Below are 17629 nucleotides of genomic sequence, written 5' to 3' on the forward strand. Positions count from 1 at the left end.
GAAGCCTGCATATTACCACCACAGCCGGTCTGGTGAAAACCATGGAGGGGGCTGAGGCACACTCTTCATGTCCAGGAATGGTATTAGCTCAAAGCCTTAGTCCAACTTACTCACTAAGTTACTCACTGGGTTGGGAGGGTTACTTTAAAAATGTATTCCATTCCAGTTACAAATTACTTCCTAAAAAATGTAATCAGTAACGTAAACCAAAATATCACAACATTAAAATAATGTAATCTGATTACGTTTTGGATTACTTCAAGGTCACAAAGTAAAGAGAAAAGCAATATGATCTAAAATTCTTTTATTTAGAGCTTAAAAACATGTTCAATGTTTGGATTTGTTTTAAGAAAATAAATAAATAAATCAATAAACAAAAGATCACTGACCCTGATGCGGGTTACATTACATCACAAAATATGTGAACATATTCTGGTTTTCCAAAAAAGAGGACACCTTAATTTTTCTTTTGTGTCTTACAGCGTTCAAAACAGTGTTACTATGAATGCAGATTTTAATACACTGAAAAAGACACACTATTAGCATCACAAAAATACATTCTTTTGAATGTCCATGGAATAAAATTAAATATTAGATGCCACGAGTGTACCTTCTGCCATCACCCATTTGAATGGCCATATAATATGAAGCAATGTGATAACATGAAATTGAAAATGACCTTATATGGCCACGGGCATTGTTGCGGCTCAGGACAGCTGTCATTTGCTGATATTGTCAAGCAACTCATTGACATTGTACACAACAGGGCTTCACCTACGTGCGTTCACTGAGAGTAGGATAAGGGTTGAGAGGCAGAATTTGGCAATAGTTGCTGCAAGTCTTTTATAATCGACCAACTGGTGTGCAAGAAGGCAGGAATTACAGAGAGGGATTAAAGCAATGCAAACATGCGCACACATGATGCAGTATTAGACCATAAGCACATCATAATGAAACTAAAGCCGAATCCCAGACATTTTCTCAAATTTAGTCACTTTTTTAAGGTCAGAAAAAGAGGACATGTCTGGGAAATAAAGGACATATGGTCAGCCTAACAAAAGCATTACAGAGAGCAATTTGTGCTCATTTCTACCAAAGTAACATTGCCCAAAATTTATTTGCACATGCAGTGTTTCCCACAGGTTGAGAATTTACTTGTGCGGGTTCAGTAATAAACTAGTCAAACAAAGGTTTATGAATAAACTATTTATTGCAAACGAATAACTACTCAAAATAAATAACTGTCAACATAAATAACTATTAATAACTACATATTAAAATACATTTTCCATTTTCAAAATATATTAAAGAACAAAACACAGACTCTAATTTTTGATGAACATGTCAAAAGAAATAACTTTCAAAAGAAATAACTATTTACCTTATGGAATACATTTTCAAATGTGCCTATTTGCACAGTTGGCATTGCTTGCTGGAACATTTAATTTTCCTTGGCTGGGAAAAAACTTTTCCAACGCCTGTCTGTAGAGGTAAGATGAGAGAGCGAATTGACAGCAAGGAACAAGAGAGAGAGCGAGAGCAGCGGTGGTCAAGTGAGCTGGACAGCGACTGAAGAGAGTGAGCGGTGGTGAATGAGAGAAATAAAACGTTATTTCCTGATTGTTAACCGTTCGGGAATGGGCCGCATGTTCCTGGCGCTTTTTTTTTTCGGGGGGTTGAAGGTCCACTGGATTGTGTTCATTATGAACTGACAATTGCATGTCTTGAATGAAAAGAAAAATTGGACTTCGGATTTCATCTACCTGGGTATGTCTTAATCTACCTGGGTGGGCTGCCCAAGTAGAGCCTCTGTATGGGCAACACTGGCATGCACCAGGCGTTTGCTCAATGTGACTCACGACTGGCAAGAGAGAAACAGAACTGTAATCTATCAGCTGTCTACATTGTATTATGTCAAAAGATGAATTTATTCGGTTTTAAATGAAAAAAAAATCCTGATAGTATTCCCATTTGTTTGTTACAAAATGTACCTGTAATCTGATTACTTTGTTTATTGACATAACAGAAATGGATTACAGTTACCAGTTTTTTGTGTCCTGATTATGTAATGCCTTTACATGTATTCTGTTACTCCCCAAGCCCGGTTACTCAGGAGCTGGACATTTGTCTGAAAACCTACCAAGGGTGTGCAGGAACCATGGCAGCCGTCATTTGTTCTCCTCACTAAGATGACCACTAACAATGAATACTTTGAAATTATTGCCAAGAGTGAGAACTGCAAGAAGCATGACTGGTAGATGACTGGTAGCCTTCTACAGAATATCAAAATTCAACACAATGGAGTATGAGGAACTGAAATAATTTGATCTTGGCTTGTGTTGGAGTCATACCCACTTACATCATGGTATCAGATGAGCCATGTGCTCCAGGCAGGATGAACTGTCAGTTACTTCAGTGGCAGAAAGGACTGTTTCCCACTCAAGCTGTCACATGAGGTTAGACAGGCACTGGGAAGCCTAAACATTTCCACCATGTCCGGTTTGGTGAAAATCAAAAAAGGGGCAGAGACACTTCATGTACAGTGACAGCAAAAGACAGGCAATGTTCCCTGATCACTGGAGCATCTGAGGAGAATTTACCATGTGCCTGCCAAAACTTCAAGAGCAAATCTCAGCAGTACCAGAGTACCAGACCTCATGCCCACAGAACTCGCATTCCAGTCTAGCACTGGAAGTCTACACAGTAAGACGTAACTGAGGCCAACATACATGATGCCATACATGCCATAGAAGAAACGCCAGTATCTGGTAGGTATTTGTATTTGGGCAGTAAGGTGCCAGAGGTTGCTATTACATCCCAACAAGTAGCACATAGCACATCCCAACCCACCCTGTGGGGACTATCCAGTTCACACCACAATCAGTAAAAAAAAAAAATCCTGATTATAAAGTTTTGGGTTTTTTAAACTAAAAATGTACTGCAAAGTTTCTTCTGACAAGCTTTTCTAGTCTGTTTAGACTAGTTTTTTTTGTTTGTTTGTTTTTTTATTCCAGTTTATTACTGGAATTACAAATTGGCTTAACATATATATCATACTGCATTAGAGATGGGAAATGATATGGAAAAATGCTAATGTACACTGACCAATATTAAGAGAAATTAATTAAAAACATATTTCCACAATTAACTTGACTGAAATGATAGATAATTTTGGTATTCTGATTGAGTAAACACAGAGTAATGATTTTATTAATTACACTGACTAATCAGGGAACGAATTAATTTAACTTTAATCTAACAGCTCTCAAATGGCAGGCAGATTGAATACTAAAATATTGCTTCTTCCTAACAAAAAATATATATGATTAGGAAAAAGAAAAGGCTAATGGGTGGGAATTTAGCAAATGACCAAACTGGGAGAAAATGGGGGGAAAATAGCTTTGGAAATTTTATGTTAAATTTTCAATTTGTTTTTCAATGTTAATTTAAAAAAATAATAATAATGAATTTACACATAAAATAAAACTAGCAATGTCGCTCTTTACTTTTAGAGTCTGCCATTGTTGTCTATAATTCAACCAATATAATTTTGCAATTCTGAATCAGTGTTGATTGCATATTTTTCAGACAACTAACTCAGATATGGAAAAAGTTCATGGAGTATGAAAGAATGATTAATCATTACTCTCAAGTGAAGATTAAATCTGTGTTGTGAATGGCCAGGAAGAAGACAATTTAAAATCTATTTTAATTAAAATAATAAAGATGAAACATTCTGACATTTTAATAGGGAAATTAAAAACTGATATTATTAAACTCAAAAAAATTATTAATGGCCAAATTAAAGCTGCAGGCAAATTCAGTGACTATTTGCAATTTATCATTTACAGCAAAAAGTTTACATTAAGTGCTGGTGTTTACTAACAATCTATTAATTATTTTAATCACTGAAAGATTTGGGATTCTGAGGCTCAAAATGAGAACACTGCCTTCACTGCAGCAGAAACATACTGTATATAATTTTTATGTCAATTTCATATCAATGAACCACAAACTGCATTTGCATTTTTTCCTCAAAATTTCTTCCTGTTTTCTATATACAGTACTGGTCTATGAATAACTTTGTGTGGAAACACTTAAAATAGGAATCATTGTACTGACAGTCTTTATATTTGACAGTACAGCACGATTAAAAAGTGAAAAGAACACTTTAATTAAATATTATTTATAAACAACTGATGGATAGTATGATAGATTAGATTAGATGACTTTCCAGTGTTTTTTTTAAACAGGTTTACACAGTTAAAAAAGGAAGTAAAGGCTTTTTTTCTCTTTTTTTCTTTAAAAAAAAAAAAGGCTTTTATACCTCCTGTGAAATATTGTATGACAGTTCCAAATGCTTATTAGTAGGTGGTTAACTTAACACAGAGGCTGATTATATACAGTCAGGTCCATAAGTATTTAGACAGCGACACAATTTTCGTTATTTTGCCTCTGTACACCACCGCAATGGATTTGGAATGAAACAATCAAGATGTTATTAAAGTGTAGACTTTCAGATTTAATTCAAGAAGTTTAATAAAAATATTGCATTAACTGTTTAGGAATTACAGCCATTTTTTACATAGTCCCTTAATTTTCACAGGCTCAAAAGTAATTGGACAATTGACTGATAAGCAGTTTCACGGCCAGTTATGGCCTGTTTGCTCATTATTTCATGACAAATTGAGGAGATAAAAGGTCTGCAATTGATTCCAAGCGTGGAATTTGCATTTGGTATCTGTTAATTGGAACTCTCAATATGCGGTCCAAAGAAGTGTCAACGCAAGTGAAGGAGGCCATCATTAGCCTGAAAAAAACTAAACAGACCTATCAGAGACAGCAGAAACTTTAGTAGTGACCAAATTTGGTACATTCTTAAAAAGAAGGAATCCACTGGTGAGCTCAGCAACACCAAAAGGCCTTGTTGAAGAAAAACTCCTTCACAACATCTAGCCAAGTCAAGAACACTCTGGAGGAGGTAGGCGTATCATTGTCAAAGTCTAAGACAATAAAGAGACGCCTTCATGAATGTAAATACAGATGGTTTACCTCAAGATGCAGTACAGTACAGTTGGATAATGACCCAAAACGTACCGCAAAAGCAACTCAAGTGTTTCTTAAGGCAAAGAAATTAAATACTCTTAAATGTCCGATGACCTAATTAAGCATGCCTTTCAGTTACCAAAGACAACAGTGAAGGCAGGAAACCCCACAAACAAGCAGCATTCAGTAAATGAATTAAAGTTGAAAGTTTACATTCCATTACATCTTGATTGCTTCATTTCAAATCCATTGTGACCCAAGAGGCAAAACTACAGAGGCAAAACTATGAAACTTGTGTCACTGTCCAAATACTTATGGATATGACCGTATCTCAAATAACACTATTATGCGCTATAATGAAGTTCATAAAAGTCAACAGTCATTATGATTCCATATTTAACTGCCCCAAATGTCACATAAATGGATCAAATGTGTTCAGTCACATTTTATACCAGCTGCTATGGAGAGAAACAGGATTAATCAATTGGGATGTATTTTTCACAGGTTCTGTTAACCCTACTACCCAGCTAGCTACACTCTGAGCATGGGGATATTGAGGAGACTAATAAAGTCCTTTCCATCAGCCCCTCTATGCTCTGCACTAGTAAGTCTCTTTGAATAAAAGCATCTGCCAAATTTCTGTAAAATGTAAATATTAAATCTATAGCTAGGGTAAGTGTTTCTTTACAGTAAATAAACAGCATATTCTTCAATAAAACTAAATAAAACCAAAAATTAAGAGTAATTCTTTCCCCAACTTATATACCCCAAATTATATACACTTACAATATGAAAGACAGCTCATGGTTTAAAGCTCCTGACTGTATTCTCTCCTACAGTTCTGTTGGAGCAGATCCTCAGAGTCCATCAGCCACTGCTGGTACACAGCCACAGGGTTGATGTTCCAGTGTTTGTGGAAGGAGATGGGGCTCTGACGGAGCAGCAGCTCTTTGGGATAATCATTTGGACGAGCCTGTGGGCCACAAAATAGACCGTTTATAGAATGGCAGTAGAGTTTATAGCTCTCCACAAATATAGAATCTATTAAAATTATCACCATAAATCTACATAAGCACTTAACTCTCATGTACTGTTGAATGCTTAGCAAATGTTCTTGTTAACTATGACCATACTATGATTTTATCTTGAACCAATTAGTAGAATATAAGCTGTATGTTTAGAAACAAGCACACAAAAAATTGTTAACATGATCCTACTGATGACTACTTTTTAAATAAATTATATTCATTTGAGAATTTGAAGACATCTTTATCACAATGTTTCGTGTTGAAAAAATAACTTTCAGTATTAATGATAATGACCATCATGTTTGGTCATTTTGACCTCAACATGAAGGTTAAGAAAATCTGCTAATAAATGTTCAATAAAACAAACCGTGTATGTGTATTACCTGGTGAAAATGTGGGCTGTGTGTGACTGACAAGCCCAGCGTGTTAAGGCACCTTCCCAATACCATGTCATCTGGTGCGTCCGGACTGTAACAGCCACAACCACTGGAGAGGATTTTCAAAACTGCCACTCTACTGAACACCATACTGATAGACAGATTTAAGAAAAAAACACAACAGGAATTATCAGACACACACTCAGACAACATAGAAAATTAGAGCATAATTATGGCTGAGCGGAAGTATCAGCTGAGAGAAAATAAACGTCACAGTCGAATCAAGCATTAAATGTACTATAGGAAATTAAATGTAGAGGTATACTGATAATGCATACTACAGCATTGGCCACAGAATATACTGTAGCCTTCTACACAAGAGCTGTTATACAAACTAAGTCTCATCAAACACGTCAAAAACTATATTAAATATTATCTATTCACAAACCACCATTGTTCAATGACAATAAACAAAAGGCACTCATTAACCACCAAGTAAAAAAACAAACAGTTAGAGGTTGGTTTTACAGGCTTACCCTCCTCCACCAGTGATATAGCTGTAGCCACCCTTGCTGAGGGTATAGCCATAGCGCTCACCGATACTCACAGCTTCATTAGGGTTGTAACATCGTAAGTGCCGCCGAAGTCTAGGCAGACTGAAAAGCAATCACAACACGTCACTGCTCAAAGTGTCCGATTTTTATCTCCCAACAAGAGTATAGCAGGCCCCCATTAAAACTGGGACCAAAATACAGTATGAATAGTAAAATGTCTGCACTGCAGCAAAAGCTGATACACGGGTGTTCTGAATTAGGATGCCTGATCAGATGACAAATTTGTGATTGTATGTTTTTTACCACACATTATCAGTGCTTCACTCTAAGTGCACCTGTTTTTTGTGAGGGACCTGTGTACCTGTAGGTTTCACTTTTGCTCCAGACGTGTTACCTTATCAACGTGTCATCGTCTACAAGGAGCAGCCATGGTGCTTGAATCACTTCTCCGCTGACAAACCTTCTTAAAATGGCAAAAGTCTTTGCACAATGCCCTGTGAACCAAAGTGCACAATTTATATGAATTGATACAGGGTTGGTAAAATAATGGGAGGTTGGGGTCAGGGGAGCAAAAGAGCAAGCAACATATAGCACATATGTAATGTAAATGAAGAAGAATAATAGCAAGATTAAGATATCTCTCTACAAAGAGGTGCAAAAACATTGCCTAATCGATTGGCTGTTAGTTTGTCAGGCTTTATGTTCATTATAATCTCCTACAAAACACATCAGATGTATCTTAGTCTCACTTCAAAGGCAATAAAACAGGAAACACAAGAAGTTGACCATAAAAGACAATGACAAAGAAATGACAGAATTAGTAGGCAAAGAGCATGCAGGGGAAATGGAATGTATTTTTGAATAGAGGCCCAGCATTATGACTATTATGGGCACAAGAGGAAAGGAAGGGATCAGCAGGAGGGGTATAACTTGTACTCTACAGCAGAGAGGTGGGGGCATATGTTGAACATTTTTTCTTCAACAGCCAGTCCACTTTTAATTTGTACACACACACACACACACACACACACACACACACACATATGTAAAATCAGACCATCCGGAACATGACACATGCAAAAAAACAACAACACTGAATACACTGAATATGAGAGAGAGAGAGAGAGAGAGAGAGAGAGAGAGAGAGAGAGAGAGAGAGAGAGAGAGAGAGAGAATTAAAAATCTCTACAGTAAAAATAGTGCTAACCCTAACCCTCATACAACAAAGAATGGGTGTGCCAATACAATCACAACTCACAGGTCAGAAGTTAGCATATCTTATACTGGTATACTGGCTATGGAAGCAGTAACAAGCATGCATTTAATAATGATGTGTAAAAGATCAGCAGACATGTGGATAAATTAATAATAAAACATTTGTTTAATAACACATCTGCCCAAAAAAATTAAGAGGGAGAATTTACTGAATTGACATTTATTGATTGAAATTTTAATCAGTATATCTGAATTTTAATTTTATTTGTCTTTGTAACTTTTAAAAGTCACTTAACAAAAACAATTTTATCATTGTCTTTTTCTTAAAGTTACAGTAGTCACAGCACAGTGCCTCTATGTAATCAGTGTTACCCTTAGTGGAAACCTGTTCTTCCTTCATCACATTAAGCTAGTCAGCGTTTTCCATCAATCAAACTATGGGGGTCGAAACCTCAGTGTGGCAGCAGGGGTGTGGTCAAACTTCAGTAGCAGATGACATCATGACTCTCACCTGTGTCTTATTAGCGCCAGCCTACTTATTTGTGTTTCTTTGTGTTTTCAGTGACTGCCATGAGCCAGAGTGTTAGAGAAACAGGTGGAGTATCTGAGCGTCAAGATGGTGGCCCTGTAGCAAGTCAACCGAACACCAGAAAAGCACTGCCAATACTTTCAGTCGCTGTAGTTCACCGAGGTCATCTGCTCCTTCACCTATGTGCAGCAACTGAAGGACTCCTGTCATCGGTGGTTGCTGCCAGAGGAGCCAGACACAGAACAGATAATAGAGCTGGTGGTACTGGAGCAGTTCATCACTTGACTCTCGCCTGGAACAGCAGAGTGGGTCTAGTGCCACCAGCCCACATCCCTGTATGGAGCCATTCTGTTGGCAGAGGATCACCTGGTGGTGGTCCCTGGTCCAGACATCTCGCTTGTACCTCTCTCTCTTTCTCTCTCTCTCTCTTTCTCTTCTCTCCCTTCTCCTTCCCCGATTTCACCTGCCCAGAACTAAAGTGCCGGAGCCCCACAAACTGGGTTTAACCCAGCATTTCCCCTCTCCCTCCTCCACCTTTCTAAAGGGGAATTTTCTGATATGTTCACCTTTACTTAGTCGCACAAACCTCATAGAGCACCACATTAAAACTCTACCAAGTGTGGGAGGACATGCAATGTCTCATGGACAGAATACTCCGCCTATACAGTGCCTATGCACTGACAGCTGTCCTGAGATCCTTGAGATGGACAGGACTCACAGTAAACCCAAAGAAGTGTGCAATTAGGCAGGTGAAAGTATGGTATCTGGGCTTCCACTTGGGCCATGGGCAGGTATATCCCCAAATTGATAAGACAGCAGTGATTGTGGCCTGCCTGAGACCCAAGAACAAAAAGGGGGCAAGTTAGTTCTTTGGGCTATTATCAAAGGTTTGTGTCTAATTTTTCAGACATCACCAACATGCTGACTAACCTCACTATAAAGGGAACACCACATCCAGTCTAGTGGATGAAGATGTGCAAATGGACTTTTTGGCATGTAAAAGCAGTTTTGTGTGGGGGCCCACTGTTTTATTTTCCTGACTTTCCTCTCCCTTTTGTTCTGCAGACTGACGTGTCAGACAGAGGACTGGAGCCATTTTGTTCCAGTTGGTGGAGGGAGGAGAACACTGTGCTGTACATCAGCTGGAAGTTCTCAGTGAGGGAGAGCAAGTACAGCACAGAAAAAGTGACTGGTCATCAAGTAGCCAGTCCTAACTCTCTGATACTACCTACTGGGGTGCCCTTTACTCTCTGTACCAATCACACCCAACTACAATAGCTCTACCACATGAAGGATTGCAACACTCGGATCACTCGTCAGTATCTGGTGTTTAAGCCATTCAAGTTCGAGAACCAGTGCTTCCGGGTACCCCATTGTGTAGTCCACTAAAACTAGTACAAACTGATGCCTTACTGCAGCCCATTCTAATGTGGCATTGGAAGGAGAGCCTGCCAGCGTGGACTCTTAAATTAAATGGATGGCCTCCTCCAGGTATGCTGAGTCCTTGAGCTGCTGTTCAAAGACGAACAGGTGGCCAACCTCCATGAGTTTCAAATTCCCTCTGGGGCCTGGCCAAACCCATTACAACACCACTTTTTTCACAGTCTGGTACACCAGCAGCACACCTGTGTCCACCTTTGCACTTTGTTATTCGTTTTTAACTCTCTTCTTGGATATATTTGCAAGCGAGTTATACCATAACCATTTTCTTCATGTCTATTTCACAAGTACTAATTAACACCGATTCTTTTTGTCAGCATTCTTGATAGAAGGTATAGTATTTTGTAAATGTGTAAAAAGGTTAGTTTGTGGTGCCATGACCAAAGATGACTTCTTTCTATACGAAATAAATGATAATATATTATTGTAGGTACATAAGCTTTCACTAACCACTAGTAGGCACCACCACTTCCTGCATCTTATGGGAAGAAGGCGCACTAGGATAAAAGCCCCCAAAGGACAGTTTCTCTTTCATGTCTAGCACCCTCTGCAGAAACAACTTGGTGGAAAAGCCAATAGTCTTTGTGTGCACTTGGACCTTATATGCTGCAAGATTAGATTCCACTCAAACAAAATGCATGCATATTTCCTTTCTTATTACACCTGCAAATTTAACTCAACCGTGAGACTACATAGTGAGACTGAGCACATGGGCTTAATTAACTATAGGAAATATAGTTTGTTTTCTATTTCTAGTAAAGTGATTTAATATTTAGTAACCTGAATTTGACCAGATTGTATGCTGTGTACTATGATACAGTATATACAGTATATATAACCCATTATACAAAGGCCTATACAAAGTGCCACTTTGATCTTTGCTTCTCTTTCTCTCCTCACATCTCTGTAAACTCCTTTGCATGCAATCTTGTACTAACACTGCTAGTTTTCTGTTTGATCTCCACAGTATGCTTAGTTTATCACACTGAGAGCCAATAACGTTCGTAAATGACCCACATTGTTTTGATTCTGTAGTGATTTGGTACATAATATAATAAGCACACCAAGCAACTCTTATTCTACTTCTTAATCCAGTCATTTGAAAACTGGGATCAATTAATTGGAGATAGAGCCCCTTATAAATCTATAATGTTCCCAAAGTCCACATGGAAACCGTTCTTTTTAAATTTATTTGATTCACTCCTCCTTTGTGTGTGGATGTGCAGGAATCCCTTTGTTCTCGAGCCAAGTGCAAGCGCGCCCTTGGTTCATGCATGGTCACATACCAATAGCACGCATTCACTGTCCAACATTTGCTTGTAATTTGTGTTTGCGGATTTCAATAAATGTTATTCTATTGAACTGATTGAGTGTTTGCTGTCTCGCAGGTCAAAACCAAATCCAAGCTACTAATAAAGGACTTTGGACTTTCAGATAACTTTATAAGTCACTGTTCTTAATTAATAGTTAAGTTATAATAGTCGATATAAGGTCATTTACATTGATAAAATTAATTAATAATAATGTAATTAGTGTTAGTTACTTTACTAAAACTAAAGTCTTGAATATTAATATCCAGGTAATTCTATAAGACTGATTACTTGAAGAAAGGTATGGCTATTCCTGAGTGATAAGTACCAATATTATATCATATTCTTGATAAAACTCTTCTATTCTATTATATTCTCTTCTATCCTAAGTTTTCAAAAACTTCCTTCTTTTTATTCCCTAATTTGTCATTTGATATGCAAATGAACATGATGAATAAATAAATATGCATATTAATCTATGATTAGTCTATAATGGCAACTTCTCCAACTTTCTGATGCTTTAGCTGCGTTTTCTTGAAAAGACTTATACTCTAAAGGGGTATGAATATAAGCTTGTGCTTCCAATGGCTGCATTTACATGGGACAAAATCTCTGCTGAATCTGAGATAGTCCTTGTATTCATTCACGAATGATGGTGCTGTAGAGAAGGTCGATTTTGAAGTATCAAAGATACATGCAAATCACCTTGCTAATAATCTATTAATTCACACATAGTAACTGATTTATGATTGTGGCATATGACTGTTGAATGTCATTTATTGCATTACTTGTGTATCACGATCATGCACAAGCTGTACTTGTGCATAATCATGCACTTCTAATCATGCTCCCATGCAGAAAAAAAAATTAATCCATGCAAAACTCTGACACAAAAATGTGTTCATCCAGTGGAGTAACTGACAGATGATTGCAGTGCGATTTGGACCAGCCACAGGTATACTTGTCTTTCTTAACAGTATTGCGTCAAAGCTGAGATAATTGCACTGCCAACAGAAATCCAATACAAAACATGAATGAGATCAGCTAGCTACAATAGCTGTGAGCTTAATTGTTCAAACACCTCTGACAATCACCTGTTAAATCTTAGCATAATGGTGCTGCTTGGTTGTCTTCAAAAGCTAGTCAGCTAATGTTAATCAGACAAGAACAATGCATCTGCAATCTGTGTGGTTAATGGGGTATTTCTGCTCAAATGAAGTGTCTGCCCAATAGAAATAGGGAACAATGGTTACATCTCTAGAAGCTAGCAGTTTTTCAGTTATATCATAACACACCAACACACACTATGTTCAGCACAATTATATCTGATAGCCCAGCAAAATGCCTGAATTCCTTCAGTAATATAAAGACCGTGTGCAAAGTTAGACTCCCATGCTTAAAAAAGTCTATTACTATATGTAGAATTGAAATACTGCAAAATTATAGAAACATGCACTTTATCTTTGAGAATTTTATCAGGTAACTCTTATGTACAGTGCTGTGAAAAAGTATTTGCTGATCCTGATTTCTTACGTTTTTGTGTGTATCTCCTACTAAATTGTTTCAAAAATCAAAACAAAATCTAAGATAAAACAAAGGCAACCTGAGAAAATAAAAAGCACAGTTTTTAAATGATAATGTTATTTATTGAAGCAAAAAATCCAACTGGCCTGTGTGAAAATGTATTTGTCCCAGTAGTTACTAATTCCCCAAATCTATGAAACTGCATTCATAATGAGTCTCAGCTGGACTAGACACAACCAGGTCTAATTACTGCAAACCCTGTTCAATCAAATAAACAATTAAATAGAACTATTTTCAACTTCATGAAGTTGGTTAAAAGCTCTTACCCAGTAACACACTATGTAAAAATTTAAAGAAATTCCAGATGAGGAAGACGGTGATTGAAATACATCAGTCTTGGAAGGGTTACAAAGCTATTTCAAAGGTGCTGGGACTCCAAAGAACCACAGTGAGAGCCATTATCTCCAAATAGAAAAACTCTGCACAGTAGTGAACTTTCCCAGAAGTGGCCGACTTTCCAAAATTCCTCAAAGAGCACAGCAACAACTCATTCAGTAAGTCACAAAAGAGCCAAGGACAACATCAAAGGATCTACAGGCCTCTCTTGCATTAATAAATGTCACTGTTCATATGTCCACTATCAGAAAGACACTGGGCAAAAATGGCATCCATGGAAGCATGGCGAGGTGAAAACCACTGCAAACCCAGAAGAACATTAAGGCTGGTCTGAATTTTGCCAAAACACACCTTGATGATCCTCAAACCTTTTGGGAGAATGTTCTGTGGATTGATAAGTCAAAAGTGGAATTGTTTGGAAGAAAAAGAATATCATACCTACAGTCAAGCATGGTCGTGGGAGTGTAATGGTGTGGATATGCTTTACTGCTTCAGGACCTGGGGTAATTTGCAGTAACTGAGGGAAACATGAATTCTGCTCTCTACCAGAAAATCCTAAAGGAGAATGTTCGGCCTTCAGTCCGTAAGCTGAAACTCAAGCACAACTAGATTATGCAGCAAGACAATGATCCAAAGCATAGAAGTAAACTGATCTGGTTGCAGTTATTTCATGGTAGAACTAGATTTTAAGTTTAATGGGGCAATTAGTTTTTCACATGGGTGATAGTTGTTGGATAACTTTTTTTGCTTTAAAAATTTTTTTTATTTGTTTATTCAGGTTGCCTTTGTTTTAATTTCTGAAACTATTTAGTATGAGATATACACAAAAACAGAAAATCTCAGGGGCAAATACTTTTTCACAGCACTGTACTACACCAACAAACTAGTCCACCCTTGTAGGTGTATAATTAGAGACTATTGTAGTTAGATACACTGTGCTAATAATTCTGCCATCCATAACTAACAGTTTCTGGATATTTTTGTTTGGCAGACTGTTTTCAAACCCGTAGCAGTACCTAAGAATGATACCAGTACAAAACCATGTCAGTGTGACACTGACTACCATGTCAGTGTGACTGCTGCACTGAGAACAAACCACCACACACATAATATCTGGTTAGCACTGCATTTTTAAATACTGCTCATGTATTTTTGAGTCCACAGCAGACAAATACAAAAATACACAAAACAACTATAAATACTGACCACTCTCCGTGTTGGGGACTTCCAGGTTAATGGTGGGGATAGCTGGATCAGCAATATCACTATAAAACTCTAGCAACGCAGCATCTTTCACCCAGGTCTTCTTTATTACAGGCACTAAGGACAAAATTATGTACAGAAAGTCAAGCAAGGAATGATCAGGCTTAATGAGGAATGAAAAGAAGAATTAAGGAAGGATTAATGACACTTCAATAGAATATAAGATATTGTATTTACTTTTTTAATTACAAAATGGCTCTGGAAAAGTATTACACCAATCCTAACACATGGATAGAATTTGACTGATATAAATATATAGACATAATGACCACATCAAACTAATCCAACAGCTAAATCGGTAAACACCATCAGAAAAGTTTAATTATCATTACACAAGGCCAGTTCTGTCCTGAAAGATGCTTTTAGGAAATGCAGGATGTTTTAATGGGACTGAATAAAACGTGGTACCATTTAAGATTTCCCTGAAACAGATGTTGACATCATGTAAATAATAACAATTAATTAGGATTCCTCCAACATCACTTATCTCAGTCCCATACTACAGAAAGTGGGCACCTTTTTATAGGCCTAAGTACATTTACATTTATTCATTTAGCAGATGCTTTTATACAAAGCGACTTACAAATGAGGTAACTAATTGGATAAATTACCCAGTGGTATCCCCTTGCAGGAGAACGCCTTGGGGAAAATTTAACCTTTCCCAAATACATGATAAATCAAGCTGAAATGTTCCTGACTTTTCATAAAAGCCCTTGAAATGCAAAATAAAGAGAACGAAAGACAAACATTATATTAAATAATTTTAGTCAGTTACAATGAACTATTTTTATCAGTTGGGAACAACTAATTAATTTTAACTTTTTTAAAAATTACATAATCTTTAATTGATGGAATTTTCACATATTGTGTAAAATACAATTTTGGGGTTTTCTGTGGGAGGTGTCATCTTTGCAAGTTTTGTGTCCACACAGAATTCCTTCCGAACTGCAGTCAGAAAAATGCGGACAGCACAACTGAGAGCTCATATAACGCACCTCTATCTCGGTGGAATTTATGACAAGTCTTCACTGCCACAAAAACATCCTTCCTCTTCACTATGGTGCCCTACAGAGAGATAGACTGTGTAAAAAGTTCTGGAAGAACTGTGACAGATATTAGATCTTTGGTCTTAAAATTTCTTACAAAATACAGTGCCCTACATGAATCTTGTTATTCACAAAAATACTCTGCTGTCATGGATATCAAACAATCGCAAACACAATACAGGTTTATAAAAAATATTTGCTAAATATTTTATTGGCAATTATTTTACTAACAATTATTGGCACCCCAATGAATTCATATGAGAAAAATATATTTGAAGTATATTCCCTTTGATATTTTACATTTTCTTAGTACACCTAGGTGACTAGGAACAAGAAATTGTTCAACCATGACTTCCTGTTTCACATGGGCATAAATATGAGGTAACACATAGGCCAAATTCCCTTAGTCATTCATAACACTGGGTAAGACCAAGGGATATAGCTGTGATTTGCAGCAAAAGGTTGTTGAGCTTCACAAAATGGGAAGTGGCTGTAAGAAAATAGCACAAGCATTGAAAATGCCCATTTCCACCATCAGGGCAATAATTAAGAAGTTGCAGTCAACTGGAAATTTTATGAATCAACCTAGAGTTGGCCAAAAAACCTGCAAGGATCACAGCTGCAGAATTGCAGAAGTTAGTTGTGTCTTGGGGTCAGAAAGTCTCCAAAACTATCATCTGAAGGCACCTACAACACCACAAGTTCTTTGGAAGGGTTTCACGAAAAAAAAGCCTCTACTCTCATACAAAAAACAAATTCAAGTGTCTTCAGTTTGCCAGACACTACTGGAACTTCAAATGGGATCGGGTAATATGGTCAGATAAACACCAGAGGTGGTTTTGGCGCACACAGTGAGGTAGCCATATGGAACACTGTACCTCATGCCTGTGGTTAAATATGGTGGTGACTCTTTAATGTTTTGGGGCTGTTTTTCTGCCAGAAGACCTGGACATTTTGTTAGGATACATGGCATCATGGACTCTATCAAATATCAACAGCTATTTGTCTGGATCTTCCCGCAAGACAATGATCCAAAACATACATCAGAATCAACACAAATATGGTTTACTGACCAAGTAATCAAGGTCCTGCCATGGCCATCCCAGTTCCCTGACTTGAAACCCATAGAAAACCTGTGGGTTGAACTGAAGAGGAGAGTCCACCAGCATGGACCTCAAAATTTGAAGGATCTGGAGAGATTCTGTATGGAGGAGTGGCCTCAGATCTCTTGCCATGTATTCTCCAACCTCATCAGGCATTACGGGATAAGACTCACAGCTGTTATATTGGCAAAGGCAGGTAGCACAAAGTATTGCCTAAAAGGGTGCCAATAATTGTTGCACAATAACTGGTGCCTGCCTGTTAAGGTTTTTTTGTAAACCTGTGTTGTGTTTGTAATTGTTTGATATCCATCAAAGTATTTTTGTGCATTTTATGAACAAAAGATCAAAAAGTTCAACAATAAAGACACATTTTCACAACCTTCTTTGCTCATATTTTCCAAGGGTGCCAATATTAGTGGAGGGCACTGTAGCATACCAGGTGCTTTAGTGTTGCTCTATCCACATCTTCGTGTGCAGAATATGCTAGACAATTTCAAAATAAATTTTCATTTTCTGATGGATGGATGGATGGATCGATCTGTCCACTATAAGATCTGTCTGGGCCAAATCACCCAAAGATAATCACACTTCCTCTATTAATGATTTTGGTACAATCTGTATATTCTAAACAAAACACCACAAGCAATTAAATAATTTACCTACACAGTTTGGCAGGTAAGAGCTGACAGTTGTTGCACAATGCTCAGTGTTTGGCGAGCCGTGAAGTTCAGAGCAGAACTCATGAACAGCAGTTAAGGAAGGTCCTCTTCCCTCCTCCCAAATGTACAGGGCAAGCTT

The 17629-nt window shown here is 37.5% G+C and overlaps 1 protein-coding gene across 1 annotated transcript in view; it reads right to left on the minus strand.

The window, feature by feature from the left end:
• Positions 1 to 299: 299 nt before the first annotated feature.
• b3glctb (beta 3-glucosyltransferase b) overlaps positions 300 to 17629 on the minus strand; it is a 53979-nt gene continuing 36649 nt past the window's right edge. The window contains exons 9-15 of the mRNA XM_017488440.3: positions 17495 to 17626; positions 15678 to 15747; positions 14626 to 14739; positions 7400 to 7499; positions 6988 to 7107; positions 6458 to 6602; positions 300 to 6019 (exon numbers count right to left, since the gene is read on the minus strand). Coding sequence (XP_017343929.1) covers positions 5855 to 6019; positions 6458 to 6602; positions 6988 to 7107; positions 7400 to 7499; positions 14626 to 14739; positions 15678 to 15747; positions 17495 to 17626 — 846 coding nt within the window. The 3' untranslated portion in view covers positions 300 to 5854. The remainder of the gene's footprint in view (positions 6020 to 6457; positions 6603 to 6987; positions 7108 to 7399; positions 7500 to 14625; positions 14740 to 15677; positions 15748 to 17494; positions 17627 to 17629) is intronic.

Source organism: Ictalurus punctatus, chromosome 16, assembly GCF_001660625.3.
Source record: "Ictalurus punctatus breed USDA103 chromosome 16, Coco_2.0, whole genome shotgun sequence".
NCBI lineage: Eukaryota > Metazoa > Chordata > Actinopteri > Siluriformes > Ictaluridae > Ictalurus > Ictalurus punctatus.